General features: G+C 34.3%; 1 protein-coding gene across 1 annotated transcript; it reads right to left on the reverse strand.

Annotated features, from left to right (window-relative positions):
* Positions 1–772: 772 nt before the first annotated feature.
* LOC137827279 (hydroquinone glucosyltransferase) lies at positions 773–2,452 on the reverse strand. The gene has a single exon (XM_068633565.2). It carries the CDS (start codon positions 2,369–2,371, stop codon positions 965–967), a length of 1,407 nt encoding a protein of 468 aa, XP_068489666.1. The 5' UTR covers positions 2,372–2,452; the 3' UTR covers positions 773–964.
* Between the last annotated feature and the right edge of the window lie 22,556 nt (positions 2,453–25,008).

Raw genomic sequence — 25,008 nt, forward strand, 5'->3', positions numbered from 1 at the left:
CTCACTCTCTCACTCACTCGCAGAGATTTCCTTATTCTCACTTTTCTTTTAAAAAATATTTTCTTTTCATATAAATTTCCTTGTTCGCAGAGATTTTAATTACATATTTTTTTAATAATAGTTACTTAAAAGCAGTGCACTCACACTTATTTTTTAATCTTTTGTCCACTTTACGTGAATTAAACCTTCATAATTTTATTTTTAAATTTAATTTAAAAATATAAATATTATGTTTTTCTGTGCTTAACCTTCAAAATTTTAAAATTTTATTATTATTTATAGTTTCAGTTGTTGTGACCATTCGTCCACTTTGTGTGGATTAAACTTTCATAATTTTATTATATATTTAAATATATATATATATATATATATTATGTTTGTGTCAGTTAACTTTCAAAATTTTAAATTTTTATTATTATTTATAGTTTCAGTGATCGACCACACAATTGTTTTTAGTTTATGTCCACATAAGTCATGCTTATCCACGCTTTGTTTATTTTTTTAATAATAAAGACTTATAGAACACTGTTTAAAATTCATAACACCATCTTCATTTTTTTTTACAGTTAATTTTACTTTTTGACGCATTGTTCAACACTGACGTCGAAATGAAATGAATGACATGTTTACTAAGATTGACTCCCTTAATTGATAGCCAGATTTACTCCTTGATAGATATGTTGCACGTAAAAAATTTAATAATTTGATTAAATTAAATAGAAAATTATAATATAATTTAATTATATCAAATAAAAAAGTATCTTAACGAATATTTTTCATTATTAATTATTAGTTGTTTTATTTCTCATTAACGTATATTTTCTCATTATAAATAAAAATACTCAAAACTAACAATTACAGACCATCCATTCAATACCCTCACGAAGAAAAGAGGTGCAGAGAAGCACCCAAAAGACATAGAATATCAAACTCAATACCAAAGTATTTAAGAAAAACTACTTTCCTAAATCCCATTGAAACTTTCCCAATGGTTAGCCAACTGAGAGAGCGTATGTGTTGAAGAACCATCTTTCAGTGCATCAGCAGCAGAATCTCTTAAAGTCCTCATTCTTTCACGGATTCCTTGACCTATTTCTGCGTCCATCAAGGAGTTTATGACCTTTGCAATTTCCTCCTTTTCCACTATGCCATCGTCGTTAAATGTTGGCCTCAGTGCCACTTTTAGTCCATCGGATAACATCACTGCATTCATCCTCTGCTCTGCAAAGAGTGGCCATGTTATCAGAGGCACTCCCTCTTGCACACTCTCCAAAGTGGAGTTCCAACCACAATGGCTTAGGAACCCACCAACTGAACTGTGACCAAGCACCTGAACCTGAGGTGCCCATGAAGCCACAACCAAACCTTTCTCCTTTGTCCTTTCCAAAAACCCTCTTGGTAAGAATTCCAAAGGGTCCTCCTTTGCAGCCTCAAGGTAAGCAGCACTTGCTGAACTGTTTGGTGCTCTCAAAACCCACAAGAACCTTTGACCACTCAATTCCAAACCCCAAGCTAACTCATTGATTTGGTGTTGGGAGAGTGTTCCACCACTTCCAAAAGAAACATACAACACTGAATTACTTGGCTGCTTCTCCAACCATCTTAAACACTCATCAGACTCATCAACCTCATTGCCCGACCCCTTTTGTGTAATAGGACCAACAGGGTATAATTTGAACTTCCCATTTCCAAACTCTTCCAACGCTCTTACAGCACCTGGTTCCATCTCTAAGAACGTGTTGATCAAGATCCCATCAGCTGTAACAATTGCTTTGGCACGTTCAAGAAAATGCTCGTAAATTTCACTCGATCGATTTTGGGCTGGATCCGGAAGATCAACCCCCATGATTGGTACACAACCAGGAAAGTTTATAGGTTCAGATAAATCTTTGAATTCACCTGAAACTTCCTCATCAAGTTTTGGCGCGTGTGCAAGCAGTGACAATGCCATAGCTGAACTAGGGAAGTAAAAGTAGGAGAGGGCATTGAACTCCTTTGCAAACTCGAGGGCCTTAAATGCAAAAACATCAACCACCAATGCTGTTAAAGGGGCCTTGGAGCACAATGATTCCAGAACCTCATGTATGGATGGCAGAGAAAGAGTAGTAGTGAGTTGAATGAGGAACACAGGATGTACATCCTGGGGTAATTGATCTTTGTTAATTGGAGGAAGCAAGATGGAGTGAATGTTTGACGGAAGAGTTTTAAGGTAGGCTTTGGAGGATTCTGGGGGTGGCCCAAAAGAGGGAACAATGCATGTGACGTGAAAATTTGGGTGATGATTGATAAGTCGTTTGCTGAACTCAATTATTGGGACCAGGTGGGTGTAACCAGGACTTGAAACAATAGCAATGTTACTTGTCTTTGCCATGAAAACAACTATACACTATAGTCTATGGTGTTTACCTATAGTTTGTCAAAGCTTCATATTAAGAATTCTCTTATATAGCAAACCATTGTTTCATATTAAGCTTCATATTAATTAAATTAAATTAAACTAGAAATTTAATTTAATTTTAATAGATTGGTTTGTAAAGTGATACCCATACCCAATAATTTACAATGACATTGGCGATATTGGCATGGATTCCCTACCATGTTATTGCTACATAATTTATTACACCAATGAGAGCCAAAATTGGTTTTGCTTTCTTCATTTGAGTTTGTTATTAATTTATTCATAGCTTTCATAGTGAGGACGTGATGACGTGAGTGCATATGTACTAAACCACGTATCTACTATGCCATATTATTAAATCTCCTAAAAGGTTAAAATTTCCCACTTAGTTTGTTTTTGTAGCTCATCTTTTTCTTTGGCTTGATGAGGTTTACACGAACTCGTTTGTATTTTAGTGGCTGCGCTTCTGAAAGCTTTGATTCCCCTCACTTGTTGGGAAGGCACAATCACTTTTTTTGTCAACTTCTTTCTCCTTTTCAGTGTTGTTATTGTCTTTTATTCTTTTACTGTCAATACTTTATATAAAGAAAGTAAAAGGTTGGATGCTTTGAAACACATCTTGAGGCTTGTTTAATGATTGGAATATCTTTTAACATTTAATACAAAATGACCGAAAATTGAAAGAATAAAAGATATAAATATGTACTTTCTTTATTACTATTTCGCGTTTTAATTACTCATTATTTTATTCTTATGGTTGAAGAAATTTCCTTTACCAAAAGTTAATCCTTCTTAGTCGTTGTATGCAATACTTTAGAAAGATATTAAGTGTGCATCCTTCAATCTTCCTACACTTTGAGATACTTAAAAAAATAATAATTTTTTTAATATTTTCTTAATTGATTTATCTCAAACTATTTTTATATTCTAAAATAAATAAATAAAAGCGTCATTTATTGGTGTTTGATGAATGTCTAGTAAAATGAATGTGTAAAAAGATGGGGGTGTCTGTATTTTCATTATATACATATATATATATATATATATATATATTCTAATTAATTGATCTCTTATATTTTAAAATAAAAAAATTCATGTCAATGGTATTTAATAGGTGTTTAATGAAAAATGAAATGTGTTCTCCATAACTTTATAAAATGAGACTATTCAAGTCAAGGTAGTAAATTTAGGATCTAGTATTGATTATAATGGCATGCGTGTAAAAGAATAGATCATTTTTTTTAACCTGTGAACTAAAACACAGTTTACAAAATATTTTAATTAAAAAAATAAGTATTTATTTTATTTTTCTCATATTGTAATAATTTTTTTAACCATAAATTTTAAAAAGTTGGAAGCTTGTTTTATAAATTACGTTTTCCTTTTCTCTATAGATGAACATGATACAAAATTTTAAATTTTAGTTTATATTTCGTAAACAAATTTCTTCGTAAAATAAATAAGAAAAAAAATTCTTTCTTGTTTGACTTTGAAAAATCGAAACTAATTTATAATAATTACTTTTTTATATATTAAGAATAGAAATACAAATTGACTAAAAATTGAAACAAAGAAGATGATTTTCTTTTTGTTTTTTCTTGCTTTAATAACTTATTTGATCCTTATCATGGAACAAAGTTCCATTACAAACCTTTACAAAAAGTTTATGAATAAAATACATTTTTGCATCTTGTAGATTTTTTAAAATATTAAATACATTCCCAAAAGAGTTTCGTGTTACTTTTTGTGCCTCTAAAATTTAAACATGATTTTTAGATTTCTCTAAATTTAAATATATTCTTTAAGTCTTTATTATACATAAAAAAAATATGGAAAACTTTATGTACTGTGTTGGAGCTGAGTGGAGCAAGTCACTCGGTATCAAAAGTCGATCGACTGGATAGATTCAATATATTAAGATAAAATAAAGAGATACGTGATAAATAATGTTATAAATTCGCTAACACGTGATAAATCAAGTAATGTTGTTCTAGCAAATATATGCATTAAAAACAATCCATAAACGAAATAGCCCATTATGAGCACTATAAATAAGCATTGTCACACAAGAGTAAGGTACGCTTTTATCAATATATCATTGACTTTAATACAGAGCACTTACTTTGTCGTCGGAGAACCTTTTGTAGGTTCACTCCCGATCGAATACCAAAGAGCGAGTACGAGAAGGAAGGAGAAGGAGCAGCAAACAAGTCCTAAAGAGCAAATACGAGAAGGAAGGAGAAGGAGGAGCGATTGAGGGACAAAGGCCAATTGTTCAAGCCAGTAGCAGGTACTATCTAGTACAATTGGCGCCCACCATGGGGCCGAGATACTATTAAAGAATCAACGAATGGTTTCAACAAGGCGGATGGCAATCGAGAGAATGACGGAGGTCAAGCAAGTGACTATGTTTCAAACCTTACATAGAGAGATGGCGGAGATGCACTAGAAGAACAAGGAGGAATATGAAAGAGAAAAAACTGAGGAGGAGTATGAAACAAGGGGCGAGAAGCAAATGAGCCACATCTTGTCATAAAGTACATTAAAGCACATGCAAAATCGCTTTTGATGCTCGCTCAGCTCGAGGTTAGGTGGTTGTTTATCGTTCGAGTTATATTGGTTATATGACTGATATGATCTTAATCAAATATAAACCCGATGTGAGGTAATCGGAAAAATGATTGATATTATTTAAATTTGTTGTGATATTATTTTGAAGATAAAAGATATGATTGTTATTATTTAAATTTGTATTACAGTTAATGAAGATGAATATTCCTTGTCTGATGTGGTGCATCAAATGGAGCGCACGTAATCGCACGAAATCGCAATGGAGAAATGGAGGTTTTGATGAACCCTAGTTGCAAATGAAAAAGAGACAATGACTTAAGCATAAAAGAGAGAAAAGCAGAGAAAAGAAAATACAAAAGAAATTCTTATTTACTTGTGTATTAGAGAGTAAAATACATGGTGTATATACAAGAAAAAGACTAAGACCTAGCTGGAACAGAAAAGGAAAGTTGGGTCAAACAAACAAAGCCCAATAACTTAAAACAGAAAAACTAAATATGTTAACACCCCCCCTCAAGCTGGGGAGTAGATATTTGTCAGGCTCAGCTTGGATTTGAGAGTAGATAACTATGCAGAAGCAAGGGGCTTTGATGAGAATCAAATAAGGGAGGCTTTTATTATTGAAGGAAGAGGTCATTCACCTACACATTTGAAGTTCTTCCTTCTAGTCTTCTCAAAATTAAAAGAATACATAAAATAAAGAGAGGATCAAGCCTAAAGCCAAAGAAGTCTACAAGCTTTCAAGAATAGGCTTCATTTAAATATCTCTCTTTATAGTTTCTTTTGTATAAAATTGTAAATAATATAGAATAGTGTTTAGGAAGGTGCTTAGAGGAAAACCATAGATACCTCTTTTGTAAAGCATCTTTAGGCTTTAGTTTAGAATTTTCTAGAAGGTGACTCTTCATAAGTCACTATAGGCGTTAGCTTAGGAGACTTTTGGGTAGCTTGTGGTACAAGCTTTGTAAGCTTCATGACCAGCCCTTGCTCCTATAAAAGGAGGGCTTAGGTCCTTCATAATTCAGATTTGGAATTTATAGTATCAAAACTCTCCCAAATTGGTGATTGAGTGTGTAAGAACTTGTCTTCTCCTCTTCCTAGTCTCATCTTGAGTGCCTTGGTTCTCTCAAGTGGCGGCATTGCACACTTATCTTGGAGCTTTCACACTTCAAGTGGCGTGACCATCAACCAAGCTCTTCATTCTCATAAGTTCCTTTCTTCTCCATCTTTTCATTTCATTTCCATGTTCATACGATTTCAAAAACATGTCTAGGTTCCTTCTATTCGGTGTTTTGAGCTTAAATTCATATAGTGTTCGGTTCTTATTCTCTTTGGCTGGATTCAATTGTTTCTTCTTCATATCTTACTGATTTGTTCGGTGCTTTTCAATTTCTAAGCAATTTAAACGGTTCATTTGCTTCCTTATCTCTTTTAATTGGTTCAATTGGCAAGAAATGGGTCTTCCATGTGAGTTTGGTGTTTGGTGCAAGTTTTGGTGAGTTCTTGAAACATAGAACATTGATCCAATTCTATTAAAAGTGCCTCTTCATTCTCCAACTCAAGTTGATTCCATAAAATGTCAAAGAATCATCTACATCTAGCTATTGGAATCATATCAGGCTTGGTGGAAATGTCAGCAATTTGCATGGCAGAAGTAATGGGCAGCAGTTTGAGGAGACCAGAGTTAATTTTTTCACGAACTAGGTGACAATCAATTTCGATGTGCTTGGTGCGTTCATGAAAGACTTGATTGGACACTATTTGAAGGGCATATTTGTTGTCACAGTACAGGGTTGCAGGCTGGGAGAGGAAGATGTAAATCCTGAAAGAGGTAAGACAACCATTGTAGCTCATATGTGATGGTGGCAAGGGCTCTATACTCGGCTTCGGAGGAGCTACGGGAGATAGTTGGTTGCTTCTTTGTTTCCATGATATTAGGGAGTCTCCTAAGTAGATGGAATATCCAGTGAAAAATTTGCGTGTGGTAGGACATGTTGCCCAGTTAGAGTCACTAAAACCACAGAGGTGAAGTGAGCTAATATGAGAAAAATATAGTCCTTCACCAGGGGTGCCCTTGAGGTAACGCAAAAGACATGAGACAACTTGTTGATGATGAGTTGTGGGTGCATATATGAATTGGCTTAAATTGTGGACAATAAAGGCGATGTCAGGTTGCGTGTTGTTTAAGTAGATTAGACATCCAAGTAGTCTTCTGTATTGGGAAGTAAGTGAGATGACCTAAATCTTTTATCTTGAAGTGATGGTGAAGGGATGTAGTAATTGTATTGACTTCCTCTGTGTCATCGCCAGTTAAGACTGAATCATCAACATAAACAAGAATAACAATGAGTTTATCGTTATTATATTTAAGAACAAGAGAGTGATCAGCAGCAGAAATAAAGTAATTATTTGATAAAAGAAAAGTAGAAAGTTTGGCGTACCATTGGCGACCAGCTTGACGAATGCCATACAAAGACCGTTGAAGCTTGCAAACATGCTGGGGAGAAGGAAGAGAGAGGCCAGGTGGAGGGGTCATGTATACCTCTTCATGGAGATCACCATGAAGAAAGGCATTATTGACATCAAGTTGTTTTAAAATCCAATTTTTGGTAGTGGCAACAACAAGGAGAAGGCGGAGGGTAGTGAGTTTAGCAACATGTGCAAAAGTGTCTAAGAAATCAAGTCCTTCAAGTTGGGTGAACCTTTTGGCAACAACTCTAGCTTTGTGGCGCTCAACAGTGCCATCAGAATGGTATTTGATTTTATATACCTATTTACAACCAATAGTTTTCTTTCCTAGAGGGGAGAGGGGTAAGTTGCCAAGTATTGTTAGCAGCAAGAGTTTGAAGCTCATCTTGCATGGCAGATTGCCAAGAAGCATGTTTGGAGGCTTCGTTATATGTCCGTGGTTTAGGATGAGAATTGATAGAAGAAATAATATTTCTAAAATTGGAAGATAAGGAATTGTAAGACAAGTAATTATGAATAGGATATCTACTACTTACAATGTTGGTTGCAATGTGGAAATTCGCAAGATAGGCAGGTTATCGGTGAGGACAAGTTGATCTTCTTGGAAATTTGGGTAAGGTGCTTCCTGGAGATGCAAACGGTGATAATTCTGGTGGAGGTGCAATGTTGGATGCAGGAGCAGAGACACTATTTGTTGGAATATTAGAGGATGATGAGGCTGGTGGAGGGACAATATTGGGTGCAGGAGTAGAGGCACATGGCTCGGCAGGAGGTACAGTATCAGAAAAAAAAAATCAAAAGCAAAATTATATGCATTAGAAATAGGGAGAGATAAAGTGTTAGGGTCCTTAGGCAATCCACTGTCCAATTTATATGGAAAATGGTTTTCATGAAAGATTACATGTCTTGATATCTCTGTGCTATGAAACTTTAAATTTAAGATAATATAACCTTTTGTATTTTGCGGGAAGCCAAGAAAAATACCTTTGATAGATCTATCATCTAATTTTTTCCTATGTGCAGTAATGGTACTAGCATAACAGAGACAACCAAACACTTTTAAAAAGGAAATGTCATATGGTTTTCCAAACAACTTTTCATGAGGAGTGATGTTATTAAGTAATGGAGTAGGAATAACATATATTAAGAAAACAACATGATTTACAGCAAATTCCCAAAAAATAGGAGGAAGATTTGCTTGAAAAAGTAAAGGTCAGGTTACATTTAGTATGTGTTGATGTTTACGTTCTACAATGTCATTTTGTTGTGGTGTTTCAACACAAGATTTTTGATGTATAATTCCCTTTGAAGCATAAAAATTTGACATAGCAAACTCAACTCCATTGTCAGTACAAATTGTTTTGATATTAGTTTTGAAATGATTTTGAACAAAAATAGTGAAGTTAATGATGTGCTGACGCACTTCAAATTTGTTATGCAGCAGAATAACCCAAGTATAACGCGAGTAATCATCAACAATATTCAAGAAATAACGAAAACCTTGCATAGAAATTATGGAACATGGTCCCCAAATATCAAAGTGTACAAGATAAAAAATAGCAGAGGTAACAATATTACTTTAAGTGAAAGGAAGTTTTCACTGTTTTGCACGACTACAAGTGTCACATACATGATGAGTATCAACAGTAATAAAAGAGTATTGTTTGCTTAAGACATGTAATCTTTCAAGTGAAGGGTGTCCTAGTCTATAATGCCACAGTGTTTTGTCTGTGATATTACAATTAATAAAAGGAGCAAAACAATGTGGTTTAGAACGACTAGAAGTAGGAAAGCTAGTGACAAGGTACAAGCCAGCGGTGGCTTTAACTATACCAATCCTCTCTTGGGTGAGATTTTCCTGTATAATGCAGTGGGTTGAAGTGAAAGTTAAAGTGCATTTAAGTTGGTGTGTGAGTTTAGAAACAAATATTAAGTTTAATTGAAAATGAGGCACATATTACACATCAGAAAAATAAAACTTATCAGAAAAACGTACTAAACCAGAATATGTGGCATAAACAGTTTGGCCATTTGGAAGACTAATTAAGACAAGTTTAATTTTAGTATAAGTAGTAAAAACGTTCAAATTGTGACAAACATGATCTGTGGCACCAGAATCAATAATCCAAGATTCTTTTATAGCAGATAGTGAAGAAAGAAACTTACCTGTTGAAGAATGTTCAGTATTGGGGATTTCATCCGCAGAGAAGGTGCCGACTTGATTAATTTGAGTGTGAGTGGAAGGATCCTCAAGGTTTTGCTGACGCAAAATGTTTGTAAGGAATTGAAACTACTGTGATGTAAGTTGAATCCCCTTTACATCATATTCTTTAGGAAAAAGCTCAGAAAAAGTGTCAGTAGTAATCATATTATTGGTTTGGGATGTCCAATTGGTGAATTTGTAGCCAGGAGGGAACCCATGCTTTTTATAACAGGTGTCGATAGTGTGGCCAAGACGATTACAAAAAGTGCAGAATTTTCTAGTAGAAGAAAACTTTGAGGTTTTAACATTACCAGAAGGAAAACCCACTTTGCGAAAACAAACAACCTTAGTATGACCATATTTATCACAAAAATTGCATGTAATAGTGTGACTACTATTAAGACTATGAAGACTAAGGTTTTCATTAAACATTGCCTAAGAGATTTTGAAACCCAATCAAGATTTTGAAAGAGAACAGAAAAGATAACCAAGAACAACAAAGGGGGAAATAAATATTAGAGAGAAGCACAGCAGAGCTCTTCATTCGAAGAGCTCTGATGCCATATTACAGTTAATGAAGATGAATATTCCTTGTTTGATGTCGCAATGGAGAAAGGGAGGTTCTGATGAACCCTAATTGCAAATAAAAAAGAGACAATGCTTAAGCATAAAAGAGAGAAAAGCAGAGAAAAGAAAACACAAAAGAAAATCTTATTTATTTGTGTATTAGAAAGTAAAATACATGATGTATATATAAGAAAAAGACTAAGACCTAGCTGAAACAGGAAAGGAAAGTTGGGTCAAACAAACAAAACCCAATAAATTAAAACAGAAAAACTAAATATGTTAAGAATTTGTTGTGATATTATTTTGAAGACAAAATATATGATTGTTATTACTTAAATATGTTGTGATATTATTCTGAAGATAAAAGATATGACTGTTTTTATTTAAATCTGTTGTGATATTATTCTAAAAATACAATATATGATTGTTATTATTTAAATCTGTTGTGATATTATTCTAGTGAAAAAAGATAAATGGGAGGAGATTAGCCAAAAAAACTTTATAAATAGAGGATGACTCTAAAAAAACAAGATAAGTATTATTCTATGCAATATAAACACTGATATATTTTATGTTTTTACTGACTTGATCATCAGAGTATTGTCAACAATGTATCGGTCAAAGACGAGTGGACCAAGTCACTCAGTATCAAAAGTCGATTGACTGGATAGATTCACAATATTTTTGTAAATTATACTTTCAAATTTTAAACAAAATTATTCTCCAACAACAGTGCCAAAGCTTGATGACTCTTTTACGACAAGTGTAGCGAGTCAGAAGTAATAATTTGACCCAAGGGACGGATACCGAACCCACAAGGAATAGTTATTTAAAATCCTAAAGTAAAATTCACTAAGTATGAGAATATGTACAATAATTTGATTTGAAAGATATTGACATAAGTTTACATGAAAATTAAATTAAAAATAAATAAATGAGTAAATGATTTCAATTAAGAAAATTAGAAATGGGGTTAATCCTTCTCACTCATCTATAGTTTTAAACATATAACATTCAATCTTGATTAACATTGATGCACATATAAAAATCATTCATATTGATTCATCGCAAACAAAATTATTAAGAGAATCTCATAAATATCGATTTCTCGCATATTTATAAAAACTCCTTATCATTAAGAACAAATAAAATAAAGCAATTAACATTTCAAATATATTCCTAGCATTCAAATATGTTAAGCATTATCATTTAGGTCAGATACTCAAAAGTACTTTCCAGCCAAATCTAAGGATCAAAATCATGAATAGTTTCAAGCTTTAAGAATAAAATGATAATACCAATCATCAATCAATAACTGAATATTATAGATAAATATCACCTCAATACATAAGAGTTTAACAGATTACTTTCAATCTCAAAGAAAAGAATTAGCCACTCATGGTGACTATTACAAGCATGAACAACAAGAAAAGAAGATTCAAGTGTTTCTCCTTGACAGTTGTCTCCTTTAGGGTTTCCTTCCTTTGGTTCCTCCTAATGATATCTAAGGTTATGCATCATGCCTTATATTTAACCTAATTGGGCTTGGGCTAAGTGACATATTTATTCATAATATATCATTTTGCTAAATCTCTCCTTAAATTCCTGAAAATAACACAAAATTAGGAATAAATCATTCTTATTCATTTCATAATAAAAAAATACATAAAAATATTGAAATTCCTAAATTAGAGGTTGAATTATAACTATTTTATTAATTACAGTTCATAAGTGTTTATCTTTTTGTATGAAATATTATTGAATTATGGCATTTATCAACTATTGAGGAAGGAATCAGAGGGTGGGCATAAACTATTATTTGAATATTTTTGGAAGATAAAGACTCTCCCATTGACCCAGGTAACTACATGGCGAGTCTTGGAAAATAATCTAGCTACTAAGGATAACCTAGAGAGACGAGGAACAACGTTGGTAAGTAACTTATGAGTCATGCGTGGGGATGAAGAAGAAAAAATAAATCATCTATTCTTTAAATGCAAGATAGCTTGGTTAATGTGGAGTATATGTTACTATTGGTTGGGTATGTTATCGGTTAACCATTATAATGTAAAAACACATTTGTCGCTATTTAAGATGCCAATGAAGAGCAAATCAGTAAATAGAGTATATATGGGTGACAGTAATAGGGGGAAGATATGGAAACATAGAAATAATTGTATATTTAAAAGTGGCAAAGTAGATCATGTGGAGGTTTTCACTCTGGCCCAACTCAAGGTTTGGGCATGCATCACTTCGAAAGAGCACTTGGCGGATTTTTCTTATTCAGAGTGGTGTATGGACCAGTGTTGTATGAGTTGTCTTAAAAGTAAATAAAATGTGTGTTTTTGAAAGATTAATCTGACGTCTAGCCAGCTAGGGGAAGGTGGTTGTTTTAATGCATGAAACAAGTATGCGAAGTGTACGAGGAAGCAAGGGCGGGAGCTGGACAAAAGGTCTGGAGCTGTTGGAGATTGCTGTGCTTAGTGTGTGTTGATGCAGGTTCAGTACTAAATGAAGACGAATGTGGGGGCCTGCACATGGAGCTGACAAAAGCAAGGATGTAAAGCTGATGGAAGAAAAGATTGGATATGTAAACTAGAATGGAAAGTTGATGGCAATGTGATCCTACGATTATATGGAGATGGTATGGTTGGAAGGTGTAATTGTAAGTCACTGGTTTATGATAGCAGGAAAAGAGCATGGGATGGTCTTTTGCAATTTTCTGCAGTAGCAAAGTTAACAGGTATGAGAGCAAAATGATTGTGAATGTTTGGCTGGCTAGATGTATGTTTATTTTGTTGGTGTAATAATTTGAAAGGGAGTGACACAAAGAGAGGAAAGGAAATCTGCACAAAGATTATGCAAAATATTAAATGAGAGTCACATCCCACATATATAAAATTGCTTGCCAACTAAAGCTAGAAAGTTTTATGAAGTTACTTATTACACTAGTGTGAAGTTAATTATTTTTATGTAAGCCAGTAGTTATTTTGCCACCTTTTATTTTATGTAACTAAAAAGATGTAGACAAGTTAATCTTCCATTTTATTTAAACTGCACACAGCAATTAAAGCTGTTAGTCTTAAAACAAAACAAATATTTTATTGATCAACTGAGATGATATATTAAAGCTGGAAAGCTATGTATATGTACAAGAATGAACAAAGTTGTACAAGAATGAACAAAGTTGTTCTAAAAAACAGGAATTAAATCTGGTAACAAACCAACCAGTGGTTAAAACAGAATTATTAAATCCCTAAAATTATGGAGACTTATTCAATAACAGAAAAAGCTAACTTGCAGGATGTTAAACACATTATTCTAACACTCCTCCTTGTTTAAATGCTGCAAACTCCCAGTTTAGTTGTGAAATCTTTGAACTTGCTGACTGGCAGAGGCTTGGTAAAGACATCTGCAATTTGATTCTCAGATTTGCAATAACAAAGAATTATATCACTGTTTTTCTGGACTTCTCCAACAAAGAAAAGCTTGATGTTGAAATGCTTTATCTTTCCATGAAAGACTGGATTATTTGAGATTGCAATTGCAGCTTGATTATCAACATGTATTTCAGTGCTTTGCTTTTGTTCCAGATTTAGATCAAAGAGAATCTTTCTTAACCATAAGGCCTGATTAACAGCAGCTGTTGCAGCAATAAATTCTGCTTCAGCAGTGGATTGAGCAACAGTTTCTTGTTTCTTTGAGCTCCAAGAGAACATGCCTGATCCAAGGGAGAAACAGTAACCAGATGTGCTCTTCATGTCATCAATTGATCCACCCCAGTCACTGTCAGAGAAACCAATCAGCTTCATTTCTTTTTGCTTCAGAAACTTCACACCAAAATTCCAAGTTCCTTTGATGTATCTGATAACTCTTTTTGCAGCTATCATATGTGTTTCGTTTGGACAATGCATAAACCTTGAAAGAATACTCACAGAATTTAGGATGTCAGGTCTGGTTGCTGTTAAGTACATCAGACAACCTATCAAACTTCTAAACTCAGATTCATTAACCTTGTCAGAACCATCATCTTTGATTAGCTTCTCCTTTTGATTCATGGGAGTGTTCACAGTTTTGCAATTTTCCATAAGAAATTTCTTGAGTATCTCCTTTGCATATTTTCTTTGACTTAAGAAAACTTCATCTTGATTCTGTTTGATCTCAATACCAATAAAGTATGACATAAGACCAAGATCTGTCATTTCAAAGACCTTTTTCATTTCCACTTTGAACCAGTTGATTTCTTCAACATTGCTTCCTGTAACTAACATGTCATCCACATAAAGAGAAATGACCAAAATATTTGTACCTTGATGTTTGACATACAATGTGAGTTCAGATTGGCTTTTATGAAAGCCAAGGTGCACCAGATGATCATCAACCTTGCTGTACCAGGCTCGTGGAGCCTGCTTTAATCCATATAAAGCCTTTTTCAGAAAGTAGACTTTATTTTCATTGCCCTCATTCACAAAGCCTTCAGGTTGTTCAATAAAAATTTCTTCTTTTAAATCTCCATTTAAGAATGCAGATTTAACATCCAAATGGTATACTTTCCAGCTCCTTTGAGCAGCAAGAGCAAGCAACAATCTTACAGTGTCAAGCCGGGCAACAGGTGCAAATGTCTCTGAATAATCAACACCAAAAACTTGTGCATATCCTTTCACAACAAGTCTTGCTTTGAATTTGTTGATAGAACCATCAAGACTTAGCTTGGTTCTGAAAACCCATCTTACTCCAATTATTTTTCTGTTTGGAGGTCGATCAACCAACTCCCAGGTTTTATTTTTCTCAATCATAGAAAGCTCCTCCTGCATTGCAGCCATCCAGTGTTGACTGTTTTTTGCATCATGAAATCCTGCAGGCTCACAAACAGCTACATTGCACCTTTGATAGATGTCAGACAACAGTCTTGTTCCTCTGACAGGTGCATCATCAACTGCAGCATCATCTTCAGATTCTTCAGTCATGCTCCCAAGGGTTGAACTGTTTGGAGCATTTGGACTTTGATTCACCTTAGTTGAACTTTCCCAATCCCATTGCTCATTTTCAACAAAATGAACATCTCTGCTTACAATCACATGACCAGTTTGTGGCTGAAAAATTTTGTAAGCTTTGGATACAGTGCTATATCCAACAAAGATGCCTGCTTCTGCTTTTTTATCAAGCTTATCACGCTTGACCTATGGAATATATGTGAAGCAAAGACAACCAAATATTTTAAGAAATTTCAAAGAAGGTTTGTAGCCATACCAAGCTTCATATGGTGTCAGATCTTTCAAGGCTTTTGTAGAAATTCGATTTTGTAGGAATACAGCAGTGTTTGCTGCCTCCCCCCAAAATTCTTTTGGAAGATTCTTTTCATGGAGCATACACCTTGTCATCTCCATAATGAATCTGTTCTTCCTTTCACTGACACCATTCTGTTGAGGAGTATATGGTGTTGTTAATTGATGTTGAATTCCAGCTTCTTCACAAAATTTGTTGAAAGCATCAGAGGTGTATTCCTTGCCATTGTCAGACCTTATAATCTGAATTGAGCATCCACTTTCATTTTCAACTCTAGTTTTAAATTTCCATAATATATTTGGAACCTCTGACTTTTGTTTCAACATGAAAATCCAGCACATTCTTGTTAGATCGTCAATAAAAATAATGTAGTAGAGGTTACCATTTAATGAAGGTGTTCTCTGAGGACCACACAAATCAGTGTGCACCAACTGCAGCTTTTTTGAGGCTCTCCAAGCTTGTTTAGGGAAAGGTTGCCTGTGTTGCTTCCCAAAATTGCAGGCATGACAAGGAGGAATATTATCATCAATGTCTGCAAGTCCTTCAACCAGCTTCTTTGATTGCATCTGAAACAATCCTTGATGATGAAAGTGCCCAAGTCTTTTGTGCCAAATCTCAGTGGCACTAGCTCTGGACTTGAAGGCCATTTGTTCTTTCTCCATTGGATTTAAAGCAAAGCTTTTTCCTTTCATTTTGACATTGAACAAGTCTTTGCCACTAGCATCTCTAATCAAGCACTGTTTATTCTCAAACAACACTTTATAGCCTTTATCAAGTAGTTGGCCAACACTTAAGAGATTTTGATCAATTTTAGGTACAAATAAAACATCTGAAACAAATTTTGTACCTTCATAGCTTGCTATAGCTACTGTGCCTTTTCCCTTGACTTCCAAGAGTTCACCATTTCCAATTCTCACTCTCTTAACTTCAGTGTTTTTTAATTCTTCGAAAAGCTCCTTGTCATATGTCATATGATTTGTGCACCCACTGTCAATCAACCAGCTCTCACTTGATTCTCTACTTGAGAAACAAGTGACCACGAACAATTGATCTTCTTCTTGACCAGCAACCTGTGCATCTACTTCTTGCACTTGACCTTTGACTTTGCAGATCACAGCTTCATGTCCAAGTTGATTGCATTTGGAGCATTTGGCATCGGGTCTTCTCCAACACTTGTATGGTGGATGACCTTTCTTCTCACAGTGGCGGCAAGGTGGGTAGGATTTTTTGGAACCTCCTTCCTTTTTGAAGTTTTTCTTCTTTTTGTACCTGTTGTTGTCTTGATGCTTGACAGGTAAAGCTCCTTCAATCACCCCTGCCTCATAGACCTTCTTTGCTCTTGTGCTTGTAAAGCATTCAAGAGCTCTGTAAGAGAGATTTTTGACAGGTCTTTGGTGTTCTCCAGAGTAGTAATGGTGGCTTCAAACTTCTCAGGAACAGTGACCAGCAGCTTTTCAACAATCCTAGAGTCAATAAACACAGAACCAAGTAATCTCACCTTATTGGCAATGCTGAGAAGTCTGTCAGAGTACTCCTTCACTGACTCAGACTCCTTCATCTTCTGCAACTCGAAATCCCGAATTAAATTCAGGACTTTCATTCCACGAATCCTCTCATCTCCTGCAAATTCACCCTTGAGGTAATCCCAAATTTCCTTTGTTGTTTTGAGGGACATTATTCGTGTGAAGATCATTTGAGATACAGCTGCAAATAGGCAAGCTTTTGCCTTTGATTTTCTGGTTTTTTTCTCCTTCTGTGCTTTGATTTGTGCAACAGTAGGATTTGCTGGAAGTGGAGGAACTTCGTAATCCTCTTCTACTGCTTCCCAAAGATCCAAAGCCTCCAGATAAGTCTCCATACGAATTGCCCACATTTGGTAATTTTCTCCATCGAAGACTGGTGGTGCAACGGCTGAAAAACTTGATTCTCCTTCCATTTTGACCTCACAGATCCCTTAAGAAGAGAGCTCTGATACCAATTTGTTAGTCTTAAAACAAAACAAATATTTTATTGATCAACTGAGATGATATATTAAAGCTGGAAAGCTATGTATATGTACAAGAATGAACAAAGTTGTACAAGAATGAACAAAGTTGTTCTAAAAAACAGGAATTAAATCTGGTAACAAACCAACCAGTGGTTAAAACAGAATTATTAAATCCCTAAAATTATGGAGACTTATTCAATAACAAAAAACGCTAACTTGCAGGATGTTAAACACATTATTCTAACAAAAGCCCTTACCCACTGGTGGATGCAGCTACCTTGGCCAAATGACACCATTGTATTCTATCAAAATCAAATCTTAAGTTGCATATGCTAAAAAAATGTCTATAGAAAGATTTAATAAAATTTTGTTTAGAAAGACAATTATACAGTATGATCAAATCTAAGCTGTAAAACATTGTCCTATTTATCTCTTATTTATTCTGTTCAGAAATAAAATTCACTCAAGTGCGGCAATATGAATAAACAGTTCAATACTGTTAAAAACATGTTCTCCTAAAATCTGTAGCTATTAGGTGGATGTCTAGGAATCATCTTATGTATGTAAGAATAAAAACAAGATATTTATTTTCTTTATATAACTAATAAATTAAATCAATAAAATGTTTTTTTATCTACTTTTTCGGATCTCGACGTAGAGCATAACAAGACTTTACATTAAAGCTTAAATTACAAAGGAGTAAAAAAATAAATATTCATAGTTTTAAATCTATCATATTTTACAGAAGCTTTGAAATTTATGTTATTTTATAAAAGTTCTAAATTTTATGGTATTTTATGAAGGTTATAAAATTTATGATATTTTACTAATTTTTTTAAGACCCTATAGTATTTTACGGAGGCTTCAAAACCCATTAAATTTTATGGAGCTTCGAAACTCATAGTATTTTATGGAGATTTTGAAATTCATTGTAGTTAACGGGATTTTGAAACATATATGTTAAATACTGACTTTTGCTGGGATTTGAAAAAAACTCTGGGGAACATGTTTTCAATGGTTGATTTATCTTAGATTGCAACCTCAAGTAAATGACTTAATGAATGTTATAATCCTTGGTAATGTAAAAATAAATTTTTGTTAAAATAATTTTTCTTATAGTACTTATACTCTCATTCACTCTTATAAATCTAGGATTTATTTTTTAAATTGAATTTTGACTCTCTTTTGAGATGACCATAGCACTATAAATAATTGTGCCAACTCATGTAAAATTCAACTTGAATGAAAAATTATTTATAGTGCTATGGAGAAAACAGCTTAAACGACGGTTAAAAAGAGCATTTAAAGACGGTTCTAAAATCGTCAACTGTCGTTATAAATGAATATGTATGACACTTCTAAAAATCGTTGTTAATTCAGCAAATAATAAAAAATAAAAAGTTGGGGCGGAGGAGCTGGGGCGGCTGGGCGTAGAGGTTGCGTTTGGGGAGGTGTCGCACAGAGCTAGTGCGTTTTCAGTGCAGTGCAACTAGGGCTGAGGATGAAGGTTGCAATGTCGCGTAAGTTGGTGCTTTTTATGTGCGATGCGGCTGGGGTGGGGTCTCACGGCTAGAGTGATGAAGGTTGCGTGGTGTGATGGAGGTTATGCGACAACGGTGTGGTGGAGGTTGCGCGCAGTCGATTGCACGATAGCAGTTTCGTGGTGTGGTGGAGGTTGCGACTGGAGAGTGGTGGCAAAGAGAGGAATGTGTGAGAGTGAGAGTGAGAGTGAGAGAAGTGAGTGTATTTAGAAGAATGAGTGCGAGACAAACTAAGAGAGGGAGACACACGTGATACAACACTTTTTGAAGAAATTTTACAATTTTTAATGACGATTTCTCCCATAACCATCTTTATATGTCTCTCATAACAATTTTTAACGATGATTCTTCATAGAACAACCTCTATATCTCTTCCAAAACCATTTTTAGTGACAATTCTCCCAAAACGTCATTAAAACACAATATAATTACAAAATTGTCATATTTTTTTATGATAGTGTTTTATTAAACGTCTGAATCGTAATTTTAATATTTTGTAATTGTCGGTAAATCTATAATCTTTAACCTATTTGATAATAACTCACATTTTTAATAATAATATAATAACCTAGCATAGACCAAATCGATGTTTAATCCACGTCTTGTGAATAACAATTTATTAATAAAAAAATCTAAAAATGACACCTAACACTAACGCTAAAAGACATTTTCATAACTAAAATCATATAAAAAAATAATAATTTAGTTTCGGTTTAATCAACATCAATCTATTATATAATAAAAAAATTCAATTATGCCAAAATGTAACTTTCCACACCTCTTCCATAAAGTCCATAGTGAAAAACACAAACGATTAATGTGTATTACATGAGGTTTTTGCACTGAAATAATAATTTATTTTGTAAATTATAAATTTGAGGGAAATAAAATTTATTATAAAATCAGGTAAATTGTTTCAGAATGACTCAATTTTATACGAAAAGAACGTGTTACTGTTGTACCATTTTTAGAACAAATTCAAGTAAAAATCGTGTCACTATATCACCACTTTAGTTTTCGACATAACTTATTTAATTCTTTAAAAAAATGTCCAAACTCATAATTTACGAAATGTACAAAATAAGAACAAAGTATAGTAACGTATATACAAATTTTGTATTTATTTTCTATTTACATTTATTTACATATATATATATATATATTTAATTATATAAATTGTTTTTTTACTTCTTTATAATTTATTTTCTTCTGTCTGTTTATTATCAAATAAAGTCCGGTCACATTGTTCAGATGTTTAATTAATCATCAATTTAGTGTTAATGCATTAAATATGAATTAAGCCAATAGTTGGACTCCGTAGTACAGATGTTTAAAATCAGCATAATTCGGTTACTATCCTGATAACGTCGGTGTTGTATTTACAGTTTATATTGTTTGAGGCAATTGCTATCTCTACTCCATCAATTTTGGTCGGCCGATGAACTTTCTAAAACTCTATTATATCATTATCTTTTTTATTTTGAAAAATTGTTTAAGGTGAAGTGCAGAAGGTTGGTTTTGTTTTGGTGATCGTTTGAGCTGCAGAAGAGGTGCTTTTAGTGTAGTTGTGGAGGGATGTTTCTAGGCTAAGGTTCGGTTGACATTGTTGTGAGGTAAGAACCCATTTAAAATGATTTTTCGCATTTCGTTCGAGTTGAGATGATCCTGGATATCGTTATCCAGAAGCCTAGTTATTACCTTACAGATGTTGGTGTCCAGAATCCATTATTAGTCACTCCGGATGTAAAAATCTGTAAGTATTTAACATTTGCAGTTGAAGCTTTCGGACGCCCATGTCCGTAGTGTAAAAGTAGCTTACGAATATCATTATCCGATTCTGAATTCTGGATGTACATATCCAGAATGATGATGTATGTGTTCCGAATTTGGGTATGCAGAATTATGTTTTTTACGTATGGATTTATTTATCCGAAAGCTAAGTGGTATTTTTTTTTCCAGCATTGCCAAGGATACAATGGACTCATATATGAAAATTTCAAGGGAGATTGATGTGTGGGATGGATTAGATGATGTTGATCTGGAGCACTCAATAACTTATAACGCGTTAGATAATTAACATAGGGCACATGAGTGTAGTGAGACATTTACTACAAATGAGGTATGGTAAATGTTAGGCTTGTGAATGTTATTTTTATGAATGATTTTAAAATTTGGCATATGTTGTTGTATGTATTTCGTGATTGAGATGAGTTGTTAGAGTGGGCGAGAAGTGTTGGCTATAGTTATGGGTTTTTTATTTTTATATTAAGGTCGAATACATGGACGGGGCAACAAGGAAGGATGACCTACGTATTATTAGGTTGTGAGAGAGGAGATAAATACAAACGGTATAAAAAAGACGTAGATATCAGTCAAATGGGAAGTAGGAAGTGTGAGTGTCCTTTCAGATTGCGAGGCAAACCAGTGAAAGGTGGTCAAGGGTGGATGGTTGAATTAATTTGTGGTTCTCACAATCATGATTTGGCAGTGTTGGAAGGTTAAGTGTAGAGGAAAAAGTTATGGTTAAGGATATGACTAAAACTTTAGTGATGCCAAGGAATATTTTACTAACCATGAAAGAGAGAAATGAGAAGAATGTGATGACAATAAAGCAAGTTTATAATGCAATGAGTGTTCATCGAAGATCACAACGAGGTCATAGAACAGAAATGCAACAGTTCATGTTGTTATTGGAGCGAAACATGTACGTGCATTAGTGTAGGTGTGAAGAGGTGTCGAATGTTGTGCAAGATATATTTTGGATACACCCAGATTCCGTAAAGCTAGTGAACTCCTTTAATATTGTCATATTAATGGATAGTATGTACAAAATGAACAAGTATAGGATGCCGTTACTTGAGGTTGTTGGGATTACATCAACTGATTTGACTTTTTTCCGTTGCATTTTGTTTACTAGCAGCAGAAAAGGAAAATAATTTTTTATGGGCCCTTGACAGACTTAAAGGGTTGTTTGTGAGAGTTGATTCATACCCTAGGGTGGTGGTATGTGATAGAGATATTGCCTTAATGAATGCAATTAGAATCTTGTTCTTGGAGCTTATAATTTGCTCTGTCGATTTCACATCAATAAAATGTGAAAGCAAAATGTAAAATGCTGGTTCATCCAAGAGAGACATGGGAGCAAGTAATGCAAGCTTGGGGATCTGTTTTGGATTGTGATATTGTTGAGGCCTTTGAAGATCGTGTGAATGCTCTTCAAGTTCTCTGTTCTCCATGGCCTATATTTGTTATTTATGTGATGGCTACATGGTTAAGTCCACACAAAGAAAAGTTTGTGAAGGCATGAACAGATAAGGTCATGCACTTAGGAAACACAACAGGTAACAGGGTTGAGGCGGCACACTGGAGCCAAAAGAGAATTCTTCATAATTCCATGGGGGATTTATGTTTCTGCTGGGATTCGATCAATAAGATGATTATTTTACAACATAATGCAATCAAAGCTTCATTCCAAAAGAGTTTGTATGTGGCCGAACATCGGTTTAAGGTTACAACTTACAAAAAAATTGTTAGGTTTTGTGTCAAAATACACTTTGAACCTTATTGTCGAAGAGCTTGATAGGGTTAAATCAGTGGGGTTTGATAAAAAAAGGTGTGGATGTAGCCTTACATGTACTCATGGTCTTTTGTGTGCGTGTGAATTGGCTTTGTTTGGTGTGGGTAACATACCACTTAAATCAGTACATGTCATGTGAACTTGATTAAGCTTTGAAGATATTACAACTGAACAATGTTCATCTGAGTTGTCAATTGACAAAGAGTTTGAGGTGATCACGAAGCAGTTCAAAGACTTAGACATTGCAGGTAAGGTTAACATCAAAACTAAATTGCAAGAGATTGCCTTTCCAGAGAAGACATCTATTTACGCACCACATAATAAGGTCAAAACAAAAGGTGTTGTAAAGATGGCTTGTCCTACCAAATTCATGAGATCAACTAAGTGAGTCCCTTCTTATTTTTGGACATGTGGATTTCGTACACTCAAAACATGATAGTTCTTCGAGTATAAAATCTAATCAAGGATAGTTATCACAAATTCTACCACCAAAATCCATTCCTTTCCTTGATCAATTCCTTGTAGGGTATCATCCATACATTGTTGATGTTGTCGACGTTAAGGCTGATGCCCATTGTGGGTACCGTGTTGTTGCTGCCGAATTGGGCATGGGAGAGGAGTCATGGGCAGTTGTTTGAATGAATTTGTTAAAAGAACTAAGTGAATGGAGACAAGAATATGTTGAACTGTTTGGTGGTGATGAACGATATAAATACTTGAAGAAGTCACTTCTAGTTTACCACATGTCTATGGTACCAACACTAACACCCTTTCATTTGTACTTTGCATTTCTTCATTTAACTTTATTCACCATTCATTTGTACTTGCACGCTGGAACAGATAAGTGGACGACAATTCCAAACATGGGATACGTTATTGCAAATCGTTATAATGTCATTTTTGTTTCATTGTCAGAGATACAATCATTGACTATTTTTCCTTTAAGAACCCAAGCACCAAGTAACTTCAATCATCATTGAATCATTGCAATTGGGCATGTCCACGGAAATCATTTTGTCCAAATATACCCTAAACGAATAAAAAAGTAAGTCATACTACTAAATTAAAAGTTATGTAACTTATATTTATTACCTTTATAGGTGAAACTCAAATATGGTTGTCCAATGACACCTACGGGTATATTGAGGGCATCACATTGTTATACTACGACCCAATCTTGGTCAACATACTACACTAGTCGGATACAAGTTTATACACAAATAATGTCCATTAGATACTTCTAATGATAACATTTGTAATAAATAGTTAATGTTTATGTTTACGAATGATAACATTTGTAATAAATAGTTAATATTTTGTGTGTTTGAATATATGTATTTAGTAAATTTGTAATGCATTATGGATAGCAACATCCGGAATAGACAATGGTGCCTACGGATGCGAACATCCGGAACACAAAATGTCATCTATGGATATGAATATCCGCAAGTCGTGGAGATTCCTACAGATATGAATATCAGCAAGTCCTGAAGGTACCTACGGATATAAATATCTGCAAGTCGTTGAACAACATATAATTCTGGAGGTGCCTACGGATATGAATATCTAGAACGCTGGGAGCACCTACGGATGAATATCTGGTAGAGGTGCCTACGGATGATATATCCGGAACTGGTAATGCTGAAGCCAATTATTAACATGTTTTCTTTAAAGTGTTCATAACTAAAAATTCCAAACCATTTTAAATAACATAAATAAAATTCACATTAAATAATATAAATAAGGTGCAAATACATCGTCATAGATACAAATATTACATAATAAGGAGTCCTAATACATTATCAATCATTTCTACGTAAATGTCTTCTGACATATACAACTCTATCATCAGTCGTTCCTCGTGCTAATATAACGGTTGTTTGTATCCCTTCCCACATAGGACTGCCCTCCACGACATCACCATGATTAAGTAATGGTTGCAATGTCTATGTAATTCTACGAAAAATACCCTACAAACATGAATGTCATAGCATTAGAAAAAAGATAACACAAATTCTCTGTTAATAATGTTATAAGCATACCAGAGTAGGATGTAGAGGATGTTGAGGATACGAATCCTCAGGATGAGTTGGCATTGGTCTGTGGCCACGTGCTTCTAAGGGTACCAGTACATGACGCTCATCCTCTTCTATATTAATCACATATGGATGTGATACAGATGAAAACCAAGACATGTACTCTTCAACGCATGAGCCAGGATAAGGTGCTATGGCCAAATCATGTATGACATAATCATTGAAATGTAACCATCGACGGTCCATTTCATTTGTATTGAGATCGCCATTTCTAACTACAAGTGGGTGGCGAGGGATGATCTGCACATATCCATACTGATGGAGAACACATTCTGACATGTGCAACTGTGTCCAATTTCCAAGCCTCAGATAA

Source organism: Phaseolus vulgaris, chromosome 8 (genome assembly GCF_051622355.1).
Source record: "Phaseolus vulgaris cultivar YP4 chromosome 8, ASM5162235v1, whole genome shotgun sequence".
In the NCBI taxonomy this organism is placed as follows: domain Eukaryota; kingdom Viridiplantae; phylum Streptophyta; class Magnoliopsida; order Fabales; family Fabaceae; genus Phaseolus; species Phaseolus vulgaris.

Excerpts from the sequence above, each read along its gene's own strand:
- LOC137827279 (XM_068633565.2), bottom strand. The coding sequence starts at position 2,371 with ATGGCAAAGACAAGTAACATTGCTATTGTTTCAAGTCCTGGTTACACC.